Source organism: Scyliorhinus torazame, chromosome 29, assembly GCF_047496885.1.
Source record: "Scyliorhinus torazame isolate Kashiwa2021f chromosome 29, sScyTor2.1, whole genome shotgun sequence".
In the NCBI taxonomy this organism is placed as follows: Eukaryota; Metazoa; Chordata; class Chondrichthyes; order Carcharhiniformes; family Scyliorhinidae; genus Scyliorhinus; species Scyliorhinus torazame.
In genome coordinates this window covers 15,350,719-15,371,618 of record NC_092735.1, presented here as the reverse complement: position 1 = coordinate 15,371,618, position 20,900 = coordinate 15,350,719, and the positions used below count along the sequence as shown (strand labels likewise).

The 20,900-nt window shown below is 49.4% G+C and overlaps 1 protein-coding gene across 1 annotated transcript; it reads left to right on the top strand.

Annotated features, from left to right (window-relative positions):
* The first annotated feature begins 346 nt into the window (after positions 1–346).
* Positions 347–17,487, top strand: LOC140403888 (platelet-derived growth factor subunit A-like). Its single transcript, XM_072492107.1, has 7 exons — positions 347–1,346; positions 1,710–1,770; positions 10,862–10,945; positions 12,520–12,713; positions 14,117–14,240; positions 14,865–15,000; positions 16,082–17,487. Exons 1-6 carry the CDS (start codon positions 1,293–1,295, stop codon positions 14,978–14,980), a joined length of 633 nt encoding a protein of 210 aa, XP_072348208.1. The 5' UTR covers positions 347–1,292; the 3' UTR covers positions 14,981–15,000; positions 16,082–17,487.
* The last annotated feature ends 3,413 nt before the right edge of the window (positions 17,488–20,900 follow it).

Here is a 20,900-nt window from a genome sequence, read left to right as displayed (position 1 = left end):
GAAAATGACTGGAAAATATGGGATCTGGAGAAAAGAAGATGGAAGAAATAAAAATAAGTTGAAGGGACAGAAAGCGTTGGAGCTGACAAGTGAGTAGGGAGGCAGCTTGGTGTCCTTGCTGGGCTGTTTGACTTTGGTAATGAGTGCTCTCACCTCCAGCGATCCACTGCCCCTCAGGGTGGACTTTCTGTCGGCTAGACGCCAGGCTGCACCTCCCCTTTAAGAAAGCTCGGAGACAGGGGAATCCCCGGGACACATGCGCAATCCTTCTCCACACCTTCACTCGTCCCCTGGTTATAAAAGCGCAGGAGGAGGGGACAGAGTTATTTATTCACTGTGACAAGGACGGGGCAACAACTGCTAGAGAGCGAGATAGGTGAGAGAGACACACAGGGGAGCGAGGCAGACACACACAGGGGAGAGAGAGACACACAGGGGGGAGAGAGAGACACACAGACACACAGGGGAGAGAGAGAGACACAGACACACAGGGGCGAGAGAGAGACACAGACACACAGGGGAGAGAGAGAGACACAGACACACAGGGGAGAGAGAGACACACAGACACACACGCACACGGGGGGGAGAGAGAGAGACATAGACACACACGGGGAGAGAGAGACATAGACACACACGGGGAGAGAGAAAGACACACGGGAGAGAGACACAGACACACACACGGGGAGAGAGACACAGACACACACACGGGGAGAGAGACACAGACACACACGGGAGAGAGACACACACACGGGGAGAGAGACACACACACACAGGGGAGAGAGGCAGAGAAAAATACACACGGGGGAGAGAGGCAGAGAAAAATACACACGGGGGAGAGAGACAGACACAGGAGACAGACAGACAGACACGAGGGAGAGAGACAGAGACACACACAAAAAGAGGGAGAGAGACAGACTTACACACAGGGAGAAGCAGATTCACACCGTGAGACAGGCTCAAACTCAGAGGGTCCGATTGAGCGACAGAGAGAGAGAGCGAGGCTGGCTGGAGATTGTGCCCCTGCTCCTGACACTGAGCTGGGGATTGACGGTGGACACAGACCAGGGACACAGTCCACCTGTTACTAAGGATCAGGCTCCTCTCCGGCTTCCAGCCACTGCCCGGGACTAATTACCAAAGGAGGAACCAGCAGCGGCTGGGTGCAAAGCTGCTTTTCGGTCAGGAGGGAGTCCCCCGCGTGTGTGGCTGTCCCGGGACCGGCGAGAGTGGAGATGAGCTGTTCACGTTCTGCCCTTTGAGCTGAGCAACCGAGAGGGGAGCCGAGCCGAGCCATGAATCTGGAGATCGCACTGTTCACACTCTGCTACCTGTGGCCGGCCACTGAGGTGAGCTGGGGGGGAGAGGGGTAAAACACTGTAACGGGGTACATCAGAGGTGATACAGGACAGTGAGAGACAGTGTGGCTTTATTGCAATTTATAATTCAGAGTTAAACAGTGGGCTGTCTCCAGACTTGTGTGGTGGGAGGTTACAGTAAGATGTATGGGCTCTTTGTAGCCTGATTTTTATTGACAGGAGGGGGATTGGGAGTGTTGCCCCCCCCCCCCCCCCCAAACACACATCTCTGTCCCTTCCCTAGTTCTGGGCAGGTTGCTGAAGGTTAGGATTGTGTCCTTTGGGTAAATTCAATGCTGCTCACTAATCTCTGTTCTCTCTTTTCTCTACCCCCCCCCCTTCCAAAAACAACAGGGTGACCGGATCCCTTCTGAGTACAGCAGCTTCCAGAGCCTCCCCCAGCATCGATCCCGAGGTAAATTAAATCATAGATAGATTGTGGGTAATGCGCAGGTAGGGGGCAATACGCAGAGGAAGGGGCAATCTGGAATTGCTTGCGGGTATAACAGAAGTGAGGTTGGGGGGGGCAAGCGTAGATACTGATCCGTGGGTAAAAGGTGATCAGAGGGGTGTTCCCTAGTGCTGCCGTGGGTGGTTACAGATATGTTGTGCCCACCAATTATGAGCAGTGGCCATTCAGCCACCTTTCTGGAGATTGGTGTCTTGGAGTGTACAGTGCCACCTGAAATGAAAATGAAAATCGCTTATTGTCACAAGTAGGCTTCAAATTAAGTTACTGTGAAAAGCCCCTAGTCGCCACATTCCGGCGCCTGTTCGGGGAGGCTGGTACGGCTGGTACCTGCAGAGCTGAACAGCACAAGGTGAAGATCAGCAACTCAACATGAATTGAAAGACATGAACACAGGGAAGGGCCAAGGGTTCTGGAGTTCATGGGACCTTCGAAAGGAGAAAGAGAGGGGGAGGAGATGGGTTTAGGAAGAGAGTCCCATTGCGCAAGGGTGTGTCGACTGTGCTGAGAGTGGAGGGGGACCGGGTGCGTCGTGAAGGGTGTATGCCAAGACAATGGAGCTGGAGACAAAAGAGTGTGCAACCTTGGGGAACCCACAGACTTTGTTATGGATTGGTATTTGCCAGATAATTAGGTGTGTAGGCCCGGCCGTGAGCGAATAAGCCACGAGCAGAGTGCGCAGGGTACATAGAAGGGTGAGTGGGCCCTGCCCTTCAGTATTCTCTCCTGGGCTGAGGGTGCTCCCAGATGGGGCCACATTCCTTTCAGCGTACTGGAATGACATTTCAATTCTCGCCTGTTTTGTCTGCTGTCCATTCGAACCCCAGCTCAGCTGCTATCTAAGAAAGCCCAGTGTTTCCTGCAATTGTCTAACAGTCCAATGGACCTTGGCAAGGGTCCACTGTCTCCTCACCAGTATAACAGAGTGAAGCATCGCGTGAGGGTGCTGGCCGGCTCACTGTGCTGGGTTTTGTCCCAGCATTGTTAAATGCCAGTCTCTTTTTTGTATTTTTCAAACACAATGAATATGCTTCTAAATATAGGCACCCTGTGTTAGCATTCCACATATCATAACCAGGATGGAATTTGTGGAATAGTTTCCTGATAGTTTGTATTTGCAATTGTCTGAAGAATTCAAATGAACAAAGTTTCTTTCTTTCCCCTGTGCTATTGACCTTCACATTAACATTTCTGCTTCTTAAATATGACACAGTTAGCATTTCAGTATGTTTAATCTCGCAGCCAGAATTTATGTTAACCCCTAGACTGCTGGAGGTTCTCTCCCATTTCCAATGTAACTAATTGAACACAATTCTTGATTAGCAATATTGAGCAATTTTGGAGACGGCAAGACCATTAGGCCCAATAAGGGCATCTTCTCTAGATTGGTCTTGACCACTTCCTCACCTCACCACCCCACATCGCCGGGTGGCAATTTTCCATCTTTTATGGTGATGGTTTTGACCGTGCTGGTCAACTTTGCATTAAGCATCGGCTGGTGTGGATCAGGAGCCCCACTCTAGCATGGCAGTCCCTACTGCATTTTCTGCAGAGGAGGACTGGGAAGGTGCACAATTCGCTGGCCTCTGTTTTCTCCGGTCCTCTTGTAGGCCTGCTGAACTTTTTTTTGTTTCTGCTCATCTCTTCCAATACCCTACCAGATAGTCAGCCTCCAGAGGTCATGGCTGTCAGACTGTGCCGATATCCGCCATCTTCATATCTCAGTTTCACGTGTCCATGTAGGGGAGGTAAGGCTGCCCAGGAGGTCATGCATGGCCCAATGGTCAATTCAATGGGGCTGTCATCCATCTAATGAATGTGGCCAAACCAGCACAGACATTGTTGGCTTAGGAATGAACGTATGCTGAAGGAATTAGCATGTTCCAGAATGAGTTGATGAACGGTCCTGCTAAGAGATGCCAAGGATACGTCTGAGTCAGTGGAGGTGGAAATTGTTCAGCCTTTTCTCCTACCTTCCTTCTGCAGAAAGTAAGGAGGCATGGGATAGTGGGAAATTTGGCCAGTTGGATAACGAACTGGCTAACCGATAGAAGTCAGAGTGGTGGTGGATGGCAAATATTCAGCCTGGATCCCAGTTACCAGTGGCGTACCGCAGGGATCAGTTCTGGGTCCTCTGCTGTTTGTGATTTTCATTAATGACTTGGATGAGGGAGTTGAAGGGTGGGTCAGTTAATTTGCAGACGATACGAAGATTGGTGGAGTTGTGGATAGTTAGGAGGGCTGTTGTCGGCTGCAAAGAGACATAGATAGGATGCAGAGCTGGGCTGAGAAGTGGCAGATGGAGTTTAACCCTGAAAAGTGTGAGGTTGTCCATTTTGGAAGGACAAATATGAATGCAGAATACAGGGTTAACGGTAGAGTTCTTGGCAATGTGGAAGAGCAGAGAGATCTTGGGGTCTATGTTCATACATCTTTGAAAGTTGCCACTCAAGTGGATAGAGCTGTGAAGAAGGCCTATGGTGTGCTGGCGTTCATTAACAGAGGGATTGAATTTAAGAGCCATGAGGTGATGATGCAGCTGTACAAAACTTTGGTAAGGCCACATTTGGAGTACTGTGCACAGTTCTGGTCGCCTCATTTTAGGAAGGATGTGGAAGCTTTGGAAAAGGTGCAAAGGAGATTCACCAGGATGTTGCCTGGAATGGAGAGTAGGTCGTACGAGGAAAGGTTGAGGGTGCTAGGCCTTTTCTCATTAGAACTGAGAAGGATGAGGGGCGACTTGATAGAGGTTTATAAGATGATCAGGGGAATAGATAGAGTAGACAGTCAGAGACTTTTTCCCCGGGTGGAACAAACCATTACAAGGGGACATAAATTCAAGGTGAATGGTGGAAGATATAGGGGGGATGTCAGAGGTAGGTTCTTTACCCAGAGAGTAGTGGGGGCATGGAATGCACTGCCTGTGGAAGTAGTTGAGTCGGAAACATTGGGGACCTTCAAGCAGCTATTGGGTAGGTACATGGATTACGGTAAAATGATATAGTGTTCTTAAGGGCAGCACGGTAGCATTGTGGATAGCACAATTGCTTCACAGCTCCAGGGTCCCAGGTTCGATTCCGGCTTGGGTCACTGTCTGTGCAGAGTCTGCACATCCTCCCCGTGTCTGCGTGGGTTTCCTCCGGGTGCTCCGGTTTCCTCCCACAGTCCAAAGATATGCAGGTTAGGTGGATTGGCCATGATAAATTGCCCTTAGTGTCCAAAATTGCCCTTCGTGTTGGGTGGAGGTGTTGACTTTGGGTAGGGTGCTCTTTACAAGAGCCGGTGCAGACTCAATGGGCCGAATGGCCTCCTTCTGCACTGTAAATTCAATGATAATCTATGATTAATCTAGGACAAAGGTTCGGCACAACATCATGGGCCGAAGGGCCTGTTCTGTGCTGTATTTTTCTATGTTCTATGTTCTAGTGTATGTTGTCCAGGTCTCACCACCATAGAGAGTGTGCTGGGGTGACAGGCTTGATAGACTCGTAATTTGCTGTTCTCAGTCAGGTTGCAGTTGTCACACACTCTTACTCAGCTTGGACATAACAGCTGCAGCTTTTGTGATGCATGTGTTGGTTTCAGCATCAAGTGACAGATTGTTGGTGATTGTGGAGCCCAGATGTGTGAAGCTATTAACAGCCCCAGCACCACATTGCCAATGCTGATAGTTGGCACTATGTCATGGCAACATCCTGGACTTTGACATTTGTTTTCTCGATGCTGAGGTCAAACCAAACTCTTTACAGGTGTCAGTCAGTCTGTCTATTTGCCTCTGAATGTGTTCCTCAGTATGGAGTGCTAGTCAATATCGAGAAACTCTCTGATGAGGAGTTGCCGCATCTTTGTTTTGAATCTCAGGGGGGCAAGGCTGAACAGTTCTTTGTCAGTTCCCGTATGTAAGTGGACACCCTCTATAGATGATCTGAAGGTATGTGACAGCAGCAAAGAGAGGAATATGCCAAAGAGTATCGGTGGCAGGACACAATTCTGCGGATCTCAAAGGGTTCCGATGTTGCCCTCTCACAGCTGTCCTTACCCATCATGCTGTCATGTAAAGAGGAGATCACAGCTTTGGCAGACAGCCAATTTTCTCCAGCAGCTTAAATAGGCCACCTCTGCTCACATGGTCGAATGCCTTGGTGGGATTGATGAAGACGGTAAATAGCGGACTCCTTTGTTCACGGTATTTCTCTTGCAGCTGCCAAGAAGATTATATCAATTGTGGATCTCCAATTCTGAAATCATACTTGGGAGTCGGGGTAGATGCATTCAGGCAAGATCCACAGTCTGCCAAGGGCAACACAGGCAAATACATTTTCCATGTTCTTCAGCAGTTGTTGTAATCGCTGCAGTCACTCTTGTGTTTCTTTACAGGCCCACAATCTCTGCATCATGCACATCGTGGGGCTCTGCCCCTCCCTCCAGCACACTGAGAGAAGTTTGTGAAAATGCTGTAGGAATGCCCGTTTCCCATGCTCGATCGGTTCAGGTGGGCAGGTGCTATGGGCACCTGGAGCTGTGCCCATAGCAAACGAGTCAATAGCTTTTCCAAGCTCCTTCACTGTGGTTTCGATATTCAGCTTTGCCAGGACAGGAAGGTTTACCATGGTGTTTAGAGCTTCTTCAATGACAGTGATCTCCTGAGAGTACTTTCCAACAATGATTGCAGTTAATGATGAACCCCCCCTCTTTGTTTTCAATTAAGCTATTTCCTTTGCTGATGGACCTGTTGCCTTTTTGATCCCTTCATTCATGCATCTGACAATCCATGTGTCAAATCACATCTAGATATTCTGGCAGAATTGTAACCAGCAGTCTTAGATGGACTGCCACACAGTTTTGAGGCCATTGTTTTCGTGCATTCAGAGTTTTCTCGCTCAAATCTCTCTTGTAATTAATGAGCAAGGACTGTTTGGTTTCAGTAACAAGTTCCATCACAGTGATATCAGCCTCAAACAAGTCAGCATTTTCCTGCTCTTGCTTCTCATATGTTGAGTGTGGTTTGTAGATGGTGTCCAGAAATATGTCTCATTTCACTTTGTGTGTCTGTGTGTATTCATTTTCACTTTGTTCTGAAAGAAGGTGCTAGTTACACAAGCTCATGACAGCTGCAAACCTCAAGTAGTCGCTGTTTGTACTCATTTATTTTTCTGAGGCCATGGCCCATGGTCCACACTCACTCTTGCATTGAAACTCCCCTGAGGATTCTGCTCTTAATGTCAACACCTCTTAGAATTGGTCTTTCAGTTCTATAGTGGATCACAGCACTGGAGCATAGATAATGATGAGATTGACTGGCCCTGTTTGAGTTGGGAGGTGACTGGAGAGAAGACGTTGTGATCCATTTCTGGAATGTCCTATCATCAAGAGTGTCGAGTTCCTTACATTTTCTTCATGACGTTCCAGTTTGATAATTGAAGAGGTTTTTTTGTTTGTTTTGTGCAATAGATTCTGTCCACTTGTTGAGCAGAAAACCCAAGCTCCATTGGACCATGTCAGTGGCTGACTTGAGGTGGATGTCACAGACCAGTGCGACAAGATGGTGATAGCCTGTAGCACCCCGTTCTCTGCGCCAGTCGAGTTGGGCCTATCACCCAAAGCTGCTGTCTCGCTTGTGTTAACACCCTGCAGCAAACCAAGTTGGGCAGAAATTTACGGAGACCTTGGACTGTCCAAAGGTCAAGGACCCCTCTCGCCCTTCCAAAGGAATGCAAAGCCCACAGAAAATGACGTATTTAAACACCAGTCCGCCTCCAGATTTTTTGTCAGGCTTTTCTCCCTTAGTCTTCAACTCAACCGAGCTAGCCACAAAACGGTGGAGCTATTTGCCCACAGCTTTGGTCCATGACCACCAGGGTCTGTCCACATGCCAGAGTTGGGGCACACTGCATGCCTGGACGATAAACCTCCTCTGCATTTCTCTGTAGCTTTCACCACAAAGGACCCAGAATATATCACCAAGAGGAGGCACTGCTGAGGACTTGATGCTAGAGAGGCTGTGTACTGACGGGGAGAGATTTATACATTTTGGCTCTCTTTTTCTCACCGCTGCCAGCCAGTGGTGCACGCTGATGATGAGAAGCAAACTAGCACCCAAAAGTGGAAAGCATGCTGATTCTCTGCACCCACACACCAGACCCATCACATCGACCTGTTTAGACACACCCAATTACCTGATACCTTACGAAACTGCCCCTTGCACATATCATTTTACCACGGCGGCACAGTTGCTTCCATAGCTCCAGGGACCCGGGTTCGATTCCCACTTGGGTTACTGTCTGTGCGGAGTCTGCACGTTCTCCCCGTGTCTGCGTGGGTTTCCTCCAGGTGCTCCGTTTTCCTCCCACAAGTCCCAAAAAGTCGTGCTATCCGGTAATTTGGACATTCTGAATTCTCCCTCGGTGTACCTGAACAGGTGCCGATTGTGGCGACTAGGGGCTTTTCACAGTAACTTCATTGCAGTGTTAATGTAAGCCTACTTGTGACAAGAAAGATTCTTATTATTATTTTAAATCACACCACCATTGGCATCCATGGCGTCAGCTGCCTAGACTCCAAGCTCTGGAATTCCCACCCTAAACATTTCCATCTCCTTGTTTAGGAAACTCCTTAAAACCTACCACTTTGACCAAGCTATCGGTCTCCTCCATGAATATCTCCTTGTATGGTTTGCTGTTCAGTTTTGCCTGGTTGTGCCCCAAAGAAACACTTGGGCTGTTTTAGCACTTTAAAGGGGCTACATAAATATGAACTGTGATAGCTGCTGATACCTTCCCTGTCCAGGGGCACGTCTAGTTGTTCCTCTATCCCATTCACGTTGCCTGCTTCACTTCCAGGTAAATTATGTCACAACTCAATTCCAGCTTGGGTGAAAAATAATCTCCCAATGGTTCCTGGATTCCCCATTTGCAACCCCATCGCCCGAAAGGTTCAAAGGATTTGAACCTTTCAATGCAGGGGACAATTCGCTTTGGTCAATTTTGTCAAGCTCCTTCATAATTTGAAGGCTGTGAGGAAAGGTTTGAAAAATTGAAGTATCTTTCTGTTGAAACGACACCGATTGCAGACAACAGGAGTGAAGTATTTAGAATGGGCTTAGGGGATTTAAACCCGCATTTCCGGTAGTACATAGATTATGAACAAGGGGCCATAAGATACAAAAATTAAAGGTAGGAGATTTAAATCTTGTTCACACAGAGAGATGTGAGGCTTCACCATTCCCTTCCAATGTTAGTGAGTGAGGCAAAAACCTGTGTCAATATTGAAGATTAGTAGATTTCATAGGTGGATGAAGGAAAGGCGGAGAATGGGATAATAGGAATAGAGCAGGTCAGGGTGATTTATTCAAGTGTGGAGTAAATACTGAGATGGACTGATTACACACTGAACGGTCTCCTTCCATGTATTTCCATGTAGGTCACCTCCTCAACATTATCCCAAAGGAAACAACCTTGACCTCGTTCTCATTTCCTCATTTGTAACCAGAATCTCTGGAACTTATTCCCCCCCAAAAAGCTGCTGAAGCCAGGGGTCAATTGAAAATTTCTAAACTGGCAGGGCGGCACGGCAGAGTGGTTAGCACCGCTGCCTCACGATCCCAGCTCCTGGTCACTCTCCGTGTGGAACATTCTCCCCGTGTGTGCGTGGGTCTCACCCCCACAACCAAAAGATGTGCAGGGTAGGTGGATTGGTCACACTAAATTGCCCCTTAATTGGAAAAAACATAATTGGGTACGATAAATAATAATAATCTTTTATTGTCACAAGTATGAAGTTACTGTGAAAAGCCCCTAGTCACCACATTCTGGCACCTGTTCGTGTTAGCTGGTACAGGAATTGAACCCGCGCGGCTGGCCTTGTTCTGCATCACAAACCAGCTGTCTCGCCACTGAGCTAAACCAGCCCTAAAAGAACATTTCAAAACTGAGATTGCTAGATTTTTTTTTTGTTCAGTTAAGGTGGGGAGACGGAGTCCAGGAACCAATCAACCACGATCCAACTGAATGACAAAAGAGCCTTGGGACTGAATGGTCTCTCCCAGTTCCCATGGAGTAGACTCGAGGGGCTGAATGGCGTCACCCTGTTCCCGTGGAGCAGGCAGGAGGGGCTGAATGGCCTCTCCCTGTTCCTGTGGGGCAGGCAGGAGGGGCTGAATGGCCTCTCCCTGTTCCCGTGGGGCAGGCAGGAGGGGCTGAATGGCCTCTCCCTGTTCCTGTGGGGCCGGCAGGAGGGGCTGAATGGCCTCTCCCTGTTCCTGTGGGGCAGGCAGGAGGGGCTGAATGGCCTCCCCCTGTTCCTGTGGTTCTATTGCAGAGGCGCATGGTCCATCACTGGGGCAGCTGGAATCATGTTCTGTCGCACAAAGGTGCGGATTTTGCAGCAAGTCTGCCTAGGGTTTGGAGAACATCCTGTTCTCAGTATAACGAAGATATGAAAACAGCAATGAATTAGGACTTTCTTTGCCCTTAAGAGTCATAGATTCATAGAATTTACAGTGCAGAAGGAGGCCATTCGGCCCATCGAGTCTGCACCGGCTCTTGGAAAGAGCACCCTATCCAAGGTCAACACCTCCACCCTATCCCCATAACCCAGTAACCCCACCCAACACTAAGGGCAATTTTGGACACTAAGGGCAATTTAGCATGGCCAATCCACCTAACCTGCACATCTTTGGACTGTGGGAGGAAACCGGAGGAAACCCACGCACACACTGGGAGGATGTGCAGACTCCGCACAGACAGTGACCCAAGCCGGAGTCGAACCTGGGACCCTGGAGCTGTGAAGCAATTGTGCTATCCACAATGCTACCATGCTGCCCTGGTACTGCTTAGTTGTTTCCAGTTAAAGGCTGGTTTTTAAGCAGCAGGTAATTAACAATCTGATCGCAGTGTTTTACTTATTTCATTCAAAATACTTGTTGGAAATAGGCAATGTTATATTTTGTCTTTGGCCTCTAGTCTATTTCGATCAGCCCATTTTTAAGTATAGAATCTGGATTGATGGAAATAATAACCAGTCGTGCGTTTCCTTTCAGATGGTGAGAATTCTGAGAATCTTTATTCCGTGTCTGTAACTGGAGAGGGTCACTGGCGATCTCTCCGTGTGACCCGCAGCCCAGGTGAGAGCCATTCCTGTACAAACTATCCAACTCCTCGAAGTTCAGGCCGCTGGGCTAGGCTCTGTGGTCAGTGTGGACAGAGAGAGGGGCTCATCTGCAAGCACTTCACATCTGGTGCTTCCCAGTTGCTGATGCCAGTGACACAATGGGAATTAGTCGGGTTCCTTTTGGGGGGGGGGGGGGGGGGGGTATTGTTTGGCACTCTTGGGCAATATGAGCGGGATCCCTAAGGGTGGGGCTGGGGTAGGCTTACTTGGAATACCCCAGGGGAAAATACGGGTGGAGGGGTGACAGGTTTTAGTTGGAATGCCCGGGGGGGATAGGGTGGGGGCATTAGACCTGTTTCCCTGGGAGAGGATGAGGTCAGACAGGAGACAACAGGAGGACTGGGGGTCAATGGGGGGGAAAACTGTTGGTCAGTTCCCTCTGGGGGTTGAGGATGGCTGGGTCATCAGTTGGTACAGTCAGGATCCCAAAGGCTCTTCACAGGAGCGTAACTTAGACAAAATCTAACACAGCCAGCCACATGAAGAGATGCTGGGTCAGGTGACCAAAGCCTGGTCAAAGAAAGAGGGAGGTTTTAAGCAACCTCTTAAAGGAAAGAGAGGTAGAAAGGTTTAGGAAGGGAATTCCAATCAACTGAAGGCACGGCCACCACTGGTGCAATGATTAAAATTGGGGATGCTCACGAGGCCAGAATTGAAGGAGTGCAGAGAGCTGGTGGAGATTAAAAAAAGAGGGAGAGCTGAGGCCATAGAGGGATTTGAAAAGCAGGATGAAACTTTTAAAATGGAAGCGTTGCTGGATCAGGAACCAATGTAGGTCAGGTGGAGGTGACTGACTGAATCCTATCCCACACTGAGCCACCTGTACCTGTGCTCCTCATTAACCTTGCATCCACTCACTCACATTGGCTGCCATGTCCCAGAATTCACCAATTTAAAATTCTCATTCTTGTCTTTAAATCCTTTCATGGCCTCTACCCTTCTTCTATCTCAAAATCCAAGAATCCCTTCCTTGCTTTCTTGAACTGCCAGTTCCTCTGACCTGTCCTGTCGCTCCACCATTGGTACCTCTGCCTTCAATGTTTGGGTGGTATTGGTTAGCACAGCTGCCTCACAGCGCCAGTGACCGGGGTTCAATTCCAGCCTTGGGTGACTGGCTATGTGGAGTTTGTACGTTCTCCCCGTGTCTGCATGGGTTTCCTCCGGTTTCATCCCACAGTCCAAAGATGTGCAGGATAGGTGGAATGGCCACGCTAAATTGCCCCTTCGTGTCCAAAGGTTAGGTGGGATTATGGGGATAGAGGTGGGGGAATGGGCCTAGGTAGGGTGCTCTATCAGAGGGTCACTGCAGAGTCGATGGGCCGAATGGCCTCCTTCTGCACTGTAGGGATTCTGATTCCACATCTCTCCAGCTTCCTGTCCTCCATTCAGATGCTTTTTGGGGAAGCAGTGTGGACTACTCGTAATTCTGAGTGATGTAGCTGAGGAGCTAGGGGGTAGTGAGGGGTAGGGGTTGGCACTGTGTGCGCCCAGATCATTGTGTTGAGCCTGTGTGCCTGTCTCTTACAGTGGTGGAAGATGCTAAGCCTGCCGAGTGCAAGGTGAGGCCAGCAGTAATCGAAATTACACGCAGTATGGTGGATCCTACCGCCGCCAACTTCATTGTGTGGCCGTCCTGTGTGGAGGTACAGCGATGTTCAGGTTGCTGCAACACCAGAAACTATAAGTGTCAGGCAACCAAGGTACACGAACGGCACGTACAGGTGAGGAGTGTTGTTGCTGCAAGGTAGTACTGTGGGGAATGTCAGGGTGGGGGTTCGAGATCGGTGGGGGAGGGAAGACGACAGGGTGTCGGAGAAGGTTTTTGGGGTGAGGGGGGTTTGGAGATTTCAATGTGTGGGGTTGGGGAAGGGGGAAACAAGAGTGTCGGGGAGGGGTATTGGGGTGTCGGGGGTGAGGGGCAATAGGAGATGCCAGGGGTGTGGGACAGAATAGGTTGGAGTTGTCCTGGAGCTGGGTTGGGTTTTCCGGGAGGAGGCAGGGAGAGGGATGGGAAGGGGATTGGTGTACGATGTCTGAGAATGGGGGTAGGGGAATCAGGGAGTGAGCAAAGAAGAAGAAGAAAAATTACAGCACAGGAACAGGCCCTTCGGCCCTCCATGCCTGCGCCGATCCAGATCCTCTATCTAAAACTGTCGCCTCTTTTCTAAAGAACAAAGAAAAATTACAGTGGGTGTGTTGTGCGTGGGGAAGGGGGATGGGTTTGTTGGGGGTGAGGGATGGGAAAGGGGGTGGGTGCATTGGGGTGGGTGGGGAAGTGGGGTAGGGGAAGGGAGTTGGGGGGGGATTAGGGGTTGCGGAATGTGGGGTGGATATGTTGGAGTTGTGGGGAGGGGGGTGGGTTGACCAACAGTTGTGGGAAGGGGGAATTGGGGTGTTAGGACTATGGGGGAGGGGGCAATGAATATGGATGTCAGGGCAACATGAAGGGAGAGGGGTAACAGGGGCATTGACAGGGAGGGGGTTGCTGATTTTGGGGTAGCAGCATGTGGTTCTGCTTGGTCAGACTGCCCTATCCTGCAGGATTGACGAGGAGTGTCTCAGTTGGCTGTGTGTGTGCCGCCTCCTCCTTTGTGATGGGTGGAGCACATGGCCCAGTGACCCTGGCAGGCAGCCACTGTTATTTCCTCAGCTCTTTGACCCTGTCTGATCAGAAATACAACTCCATCCCTTATCAGATGGGAAAGAATAACCTGGGCTCAGTCAAAGTGTTCCAGGAAATTCCCTCCATTCTTTTGCATTAGACCCTCCAGGAAAATTTCAGGAAAAAAAAATTCCTAAGGTGTCAGTGGAAGCTTCTAGAATCCTCAGAGCTGAGCAGAGATGTATCTGATATTTAGGCCTTTCTCCTGGCCTGACTTGTCCAATTCGGCTACGTCTACCATCAATGGCTTGTGTCTGTATCTTTGTGAGAATAATGGAAAATACTGGAAAAGTGCAGCAGGAATGGGCCGCTTAATGGAGTGTGCATTCCCTTCATTAAAAACCTGCTGACACAGTCTCTGTGACAAACATTGACAGCAAACTGTGACTGAGGAACTGTATTTCTGTTCTATTTGTGGTTTGCAGTGGCTGAGTGCTCTGTGTCCTCTCTACCCATCCTCAGGTCATAAAAAGGGTGTATCGCCGCAGACGCCTTGTAACCAGGAAAGCCGTGCTGGTCTTGATGGACCACGTGGAATGCAAGTGCATGACTGCAGCTCAATACGCAGACTCCCGGGAGAGAGAGGGTGAGTATCCCACAACTGAGGCTCACAGCAGGGGAAAGGCGCTGGGAAGTTGGGGCAGATGGTTATCTGGGTGGGCCGGGGTTTCTGATGGGTGTCTGGCTGCATCGGGTATGATGAGTGTCTGTGTTGGTCTGGGTTGCATGATGGGTGTCTGGGTGGGTCTGGGTTGCACAATGGGTGTCTGGGTAGGTCTGGGTTGTCTGATGTGTGTCTGGGTGGGTCGGGTTTCTGATGGGTGTCTGGGTGGGTCTGGGGTGTATGATGTGTGTGTGCTTGTCCTCTCTTGTCTTGGGTGGAGCGGAGTATAGATCGAGTCCTGTTTACACTCCAGTACGTGTTTATGTTGCTCATGCATAGCACCTCTATCCACTACTGTTTACTCGCCCTAACCAACATGCTCATCCCATGCGTATGTGAGATGGGATTGTGAATGTTTGCAAAATATTCAACTGTGGAGAGGATCACAGCTAAACCCGTCCCTAACAGACATTAACCAGGGGCAGGGTATTCAGCTCTTACCTTACTTGTTCTAAGACTTAGCCCTAGCTGAGATTAATTGGCTGAAGCCAGGCTGGACCCAGGATGTTGCAGGCTCAGAATTTGATGGTTTCATTTTCCCACCAGGGTCCTTGGTGACTGCAGCTCCCACCGTGTTCCGGGCTCGCAAGCAGAACAGCGGCAAACGGAAATATCAGAAGTTCAAGCACATCAGTGGAGGGAAGGGCGTCTCCCAAACATAGGACCAGGTGGCAAGATTCAGGTAAGGAGTTCTGGGATGCAACTAAACTAGCCCCTCACACAGTGGGGCACGGGGCAGCACGGTGGTGCAGTGGTTAGCACTGCTGCCTCACGGCGCCGATGTCCCAGGTTCGATCCTGGCTCTGGGTCACTGTCCGTGTGGAGTTTGCTCATTCTCCCCGCGTTCATGTGGGTTTCGCCCCCACAGCCCAAAGATGTGCAGGGTAGGTGGATTGGCCACGCTAAATTGCCCCTTAATTGGAAAAAATGAATTGGGCACTCTAAAATTTAAAAAAAAAAAGAAAGAAAGAAACACCATGGGGAACAAGAAACAGGGGGCGAGATTCTTTGTTTCCCGACGCTGATTTCGTAATCGGTGATCGGGCGGAAAATCCCATTTTCCGCCTGTTTGACGCAGGTTTCGCATGCTCCGCCCCCCCCTGAAACGGCATAATCACGGCACGTGCTGCACTCCATTGGGATGACCTCAGGACGTCCCTCAATGCTCCATCCCTGATGGGCCGGGGTCACGACTGCACGGGGGGCATGTGGTTCCATCCATGCGGGAACCCGGTGTGGTGGCTGCGGACTGTGACCAGCACCGCCACAGTCGGGCGGAAACTGTGCTGCTGGCCGGGGGTCTTCGGCAAGGGCTGGGAATGTCCAGGGGGGCATTATCTGGCAGGTTGGGTCCGCGCACGGACGGCACCATGTTGTACGACGTGACCGCTGCAGGTCGTCGCCGTGCACATGCACGGCCACGGCCCAGCAATTAGATTAGCCCCTCACTGGTCGCAGCATCGGTGAGGGGACAGCTCCAATTTTTTCCACGTACAACTCCATGAGTCTTCCACACTTAGTCTCAGAATCGGAGAATCTGTCCCATTGGATCTGAGTGGGGGGGTTGTTGCGGTGAGGGGAGGCGTGTGGGGGAAGTGTTGCTGTAGAGGGGGCCGGGGGGGTGTCAGCCAGTTCTGAATGTGTTGTGTCTGTTTGCTGACTAACATTACATCAGTGGCTGACTCCTGCGGGTCGGTGTTGGTCGCGCTTTGCCCTGCCCGCCGCACTCCGTCACACTCACATCGCCCTGTTTGAATTTTCAGGTCTAAAACTCAAGAAGTCCCACAGATTATCCAATCGATGTCGGAGTCAATCAGCGCAGAAGTGTTTCATGTTGGCCCAGCTGTTCTCAAGGGGAATCTTCCGGAACTAAAACTGTTAATGGCCAAATGTAAGAACTTCATGAACTGCGGATTCGAGTAACAGGACAAACCAGAGACAAATGTGCACTAAAGACTAAAGTTGATTTTTTAAAATGCAAACATTTATAAGTGATGACCACTGGATTTGTAGAGCAATGACCGAAGCCAATCAGTTCCATGCCTGTGTGAATAGACAGGGTGTGGTTGATGCTACATCGAAGCCTGCACTGTATATTTTGCTTTTTTATATATTTTCTATATTTAATGTTTGTTTCGGTGTATTGATTGTAGTGAACAGCGTGAGACAAAGGCAAGCTGCACTTAGCCGGCTCTGCCAGTTTCTGAGTAGCATTTTAAAGGGGTACATTGATTGTCCGAGTCTGTCCACCAGGTGCTGATGTTGGGACCTCCAGCCCCACCTCACCCCATCCCTTATCTGCCTCCAGGCCCAGATCCCGGTGTATTGGTAACTGCACAGTGACTGGTTCCAAACTTTACTCAGGGTTCATGTGCATAGCTCCCGGAGAGGGGGGGCTCTGGACCCTCTCCAGCCCTCCCATGGATCAAAACCCAGGTTTCTACTTCCACTGGGTAATAAGCGGGTTCAGTGAATGCTGCCGCCTCGCAGTCCCACCCCCGAGCAGAACCTACCTCTGCTTTGCCTCCTGGTGTCAAGCTTGCAGAGCTGTAAGGGTTAATTGGGCCAAAGGGGCCACCACTCTCCAGCTGCCCCTGGGCTGGCTTTTGGCAGAATTTGCATGGTCCATAGCCAGAATGTGACAGTGAAGCCACTCCGTGGGGCAAGCAGCGAGATCCAGCCCCTCCTGCTCTCCCTAGACCTGGTGCATACTTGAGGAGCTGACAGCAGCCTAGCTCCTGCTGCTTGTTTACACCGCTCGAGGCTAGGGATGGGTCCGCACTGAATCAGAGCCAGAGCTTGTGATCAAACTCCAGCCTTGGATTTAACTGGAGCAACTCTGACTGTCATATGGTGCTCAACCAAATAGAGCAGAGGCTGGGGGGGCAAGGGGGCAGGAAACGTGGGCAAGAGTTGGGGGACAGAGGGCTGATCAGTGCCACTGATCAATGATGGAGCTTGTGCGATGAGGCTGCTTGCTGTTGAGAGTATTTGTGAGGGGCTGCTACCCGTCAGTCCTTGCAGTAAATATTGGAATGGAATTATTTTTCAGGATAAATATTGTGACTAATTATTTATATATTTAAAGTTGTAAAAAAAATTTCTACGAAGCATAATAAATGGCTGTTTTTGATCCCTGTGCAGACCAGGTGCAAAGGAACATCTAAAATCTGTGTCAGTATGAGTCACACATTCCAATAAGAACAGGGACTGGGGAATGTGGAATGAATAATTGGACTCCAATCCATTCAGTTAATTATCTTCATTTGCAGTTTATTGCCTGAGGTTATGTCTGAAGGTTGGGAGGACCTACCCTCCAAGGTGAATGTTGGTGCAGTGCCTCTTCTAACAGTCTTCCCCAGCTAACAGCAACCTGATCACCGACACGTAATCAACAGACACTGGAAGAATATTAATATTGATTCAGTCTTGGAGCACAAGGACAGAAAGCTCTCAGATTTGCACCAAAGTTACAAGCATAAAAAGGTTTCCTCGGGCTGCAGGGAGCCTTCAAGAAGATGAGCTTGTGCAGGGTTACTCCAGGTCCTAGGATGTATTAGTCCACCACAGAAAAATGCTCCTAATTTGGCAATTTAGTTGTCAAATCTCAGTTGGAGCCTAGAACAGATCTGATAAAACTGTCACGTTAGTCAGGTTGTAATTGCAGCACAGAGGAATTTTTACTCTGTTCTTAACCCCGTGCTGTACCTGTCCTGGGAGTGTTTGATGGGGACAGTGAGAGGAAGATTTACTCTGTATCTAACCCTGTGCTCTGCCTTTCCTGGGATTGTTCATGGAGACTTGTGTAGAGGGAGCTTTATTCTGTATCTAACCCCTTGTTGAACCTGTCCCGGGAGTGTTTCATGGGGCTAGTGTAGAGGGAGCTTTATTCTATCTAGCCCCATGCTGTACCTGTCCTGGGAGTGTTTGATGAGGACAGTGCAGAGGAATTTTGGGGTAAGGTACAAGAGGCTGCACAGTTTTGTCTTGGAAGGTTCAGAGGAAGTTCACTAGATTGTCCCTGGGGTAAGAGGGTTGTCATTTGAGGAGAGATGAGGGTGTGAGTTAAATGGCACAACGTCCCACAGTGAGCGTGTTTAGTCGCGTGTTTCCTGGCACTCGCGGCGCCAAGAAACACAACGCTAATAACGTGACTCGCATTTTGAAAAGGGGCTTCAATGGGGAATTGCGGCTGAGACCGCACATAGCCCTGTTTTGTACACTGAGGAGCTCTGTTCGTCGGAACTCCTCAGTGCAGGGAGAGGCGTCCCAAACTCTGAGGCCCTCGAAGTGACCCCCGACCCCCCCCCCTAATGCATTATGGGCCATTAAATCTCACCCTGAATAAATTGGGCCTATATTCTCTGAAGTTCAGAAGAAGGAGGGGTGATCTCATTGAAACATGCAAGATTTTGAAGGGTTTGCCAGGGTAGATACTGAGGGATTGTGTACCCTAGCTGGGGAATCTAGAACACTGGAGCAGAGGCTCAGGATAAGGGACTGATCATTTAGGACTGAGGTGAGGAGAAATGTCTTCAATCAAATGAATCTTTGGAATTCTTTACCCCAGATGGATGATCCATCATTGAATATATTTAAAACTGGGATAGACAGATTTGGTCTCCCAGGGAATCGAGGAATATTGGGGAGTGGGTGGGAGAGACGAAAAGAATGAACCACGAATGGTGGAGCAGGCTTGGGGCTATGTGGCCTATTCCTCCTATTTTTTACATTACTTTATAATTGGAACCTAGTTCCGTCCCACCTCCCATCCTCTGTCCCAAACCAAAGCACCCATCGCCTCTCCGAGGGACTGACCTGGAAGGAGCCAGTGCTTCAGTCGAAGTGGACAGAGGAAATATTGCTGAGTTAGGAGTCTCACTCTTATTTGCAAATGTCTGCTCACATCCACTTGTACAAATTTACCTTACTCTCATGTGAAGGAGCCCCTCTCATGAGGAGGATTCTTGGAATCGGTGTCATACCAAAGGTGTTACACTAACGTCGGACCATCTCTACCCTGGAAGCCTCGTCTGCTGCAGCTCTGGAATGTCAATAGAGGAGAATATTTGCAATAAGGCTGTTTTGGGATGACAGGTTGTAATTTCACCTTCTTCAACCATTTGAGTGCCAGGGACAGCTTTTGTTGTGACATCTGCTGTAGTTTGCTGCTGTAGACCGAGAGTAAGGGTTAAACCTGGGCCAGAACTGGAAGCAGCGAGAAAAGGCTAACAGAGGCATCACACTTGAAGGTATTTAGTTATTGCGATCAGTTTCTTTGCCAGTTTTAACAGCTCAGTGCTAAAATTCAGGAAAGAGAAAATTGGTCTTTTAGCTGGTCACTGCACTAAAGCAAAGGAGGCTGAGGCACTGCAGGAAAGGCAAAGTAGAACTGTTAGCTTAATAAAATGTCGGAGAGGTGAAGAGGGGGGAGGAATCTGGGATTGGCTACTGTGGGTAGAAGGCTCAAGGAGGAGGTTATCCTAATTACATATGATTACAAAGCATATGCTGCACAGAAGCAGGCCATTTGGCACATTCTGTCTGTGCTGGTGTAAACGCTCCACTCGAGGCTTTCCTCATCTAAATTTAAAAATAATAACCTGATTTTTAAAATTTTGATTCACTAGATGTGCACAGCACATTTATTACCCATCCTTAATTGCCATTGGTGGTGAGCCGTCTTCTTGAGCCGCAGCAGTCCATGTGCTGTAGGTACACCCACTGAGCTGTTAGGAAGGCAGTTGGAGGGGGACTTGCGGGTGGTGGTGTTCCTGTGCATCGCTGCCCTTCCCCTTCTACGTGGTAGAGGTCTTGAGCTTGGAAGGTGCTGTTGAGGGAGTCTTGGCAAATGGCTGCAGTGCATCTTTTAGATGGTACCCACTAATGTCGCTGTGGTGAAGGAAGTAAATGTTTAAGGTGGTGGATTGTATGCTGATCAAGCAGACTACTTTGTCCTGGGTGGTGTTGAGCTTCTTGAGTGATGTTGGAGCTGCACTCGTCCAAGCAATAAGAAAGTATTCCATCACACTCCTGACTTGTGCCTTGTAGATGGTGGACACGATTTGGGAAGTCAGGAGGTGAGTTACTCACCGCAGGATTCCTAGCCTCTGACCTGCTCTTGTAACCACAATATTTATATGGCTGGTTGAGTTCAGTTTCTGGGCAATGGTGATTCCCAGGATTTGATAGTGGGGAGGTTCAGTGATGGTAATGCCACTGAATGTTAAGAGCAAATGATTCTCTCACTGGAGATGATCATTGCCTGGCAACTCCTGACAGGAATGTTACTTGTCACTTATCATGCCTGAATGTTTTCCAGATGTACATGGACTGCACTGGTATCTGAGAAATTGCAAATGTTACTTAATGCTATGCAATCAATAGCAAACATCCCCACCAGTGACCTTACAATGGAGGGAAGGTCATTGATGAAACAGCTGAGGATGGTTGAGCCCAGGACCCTACCCTGAGGAATTCCGGCAACAATGTCCCGAGACTGAAATGATTGACCCGAACTACAGCCATTGTTCTTGGGTATGACTCCAACCAGTGGAGGTTCCCATTGACTCCAGTTTTGCT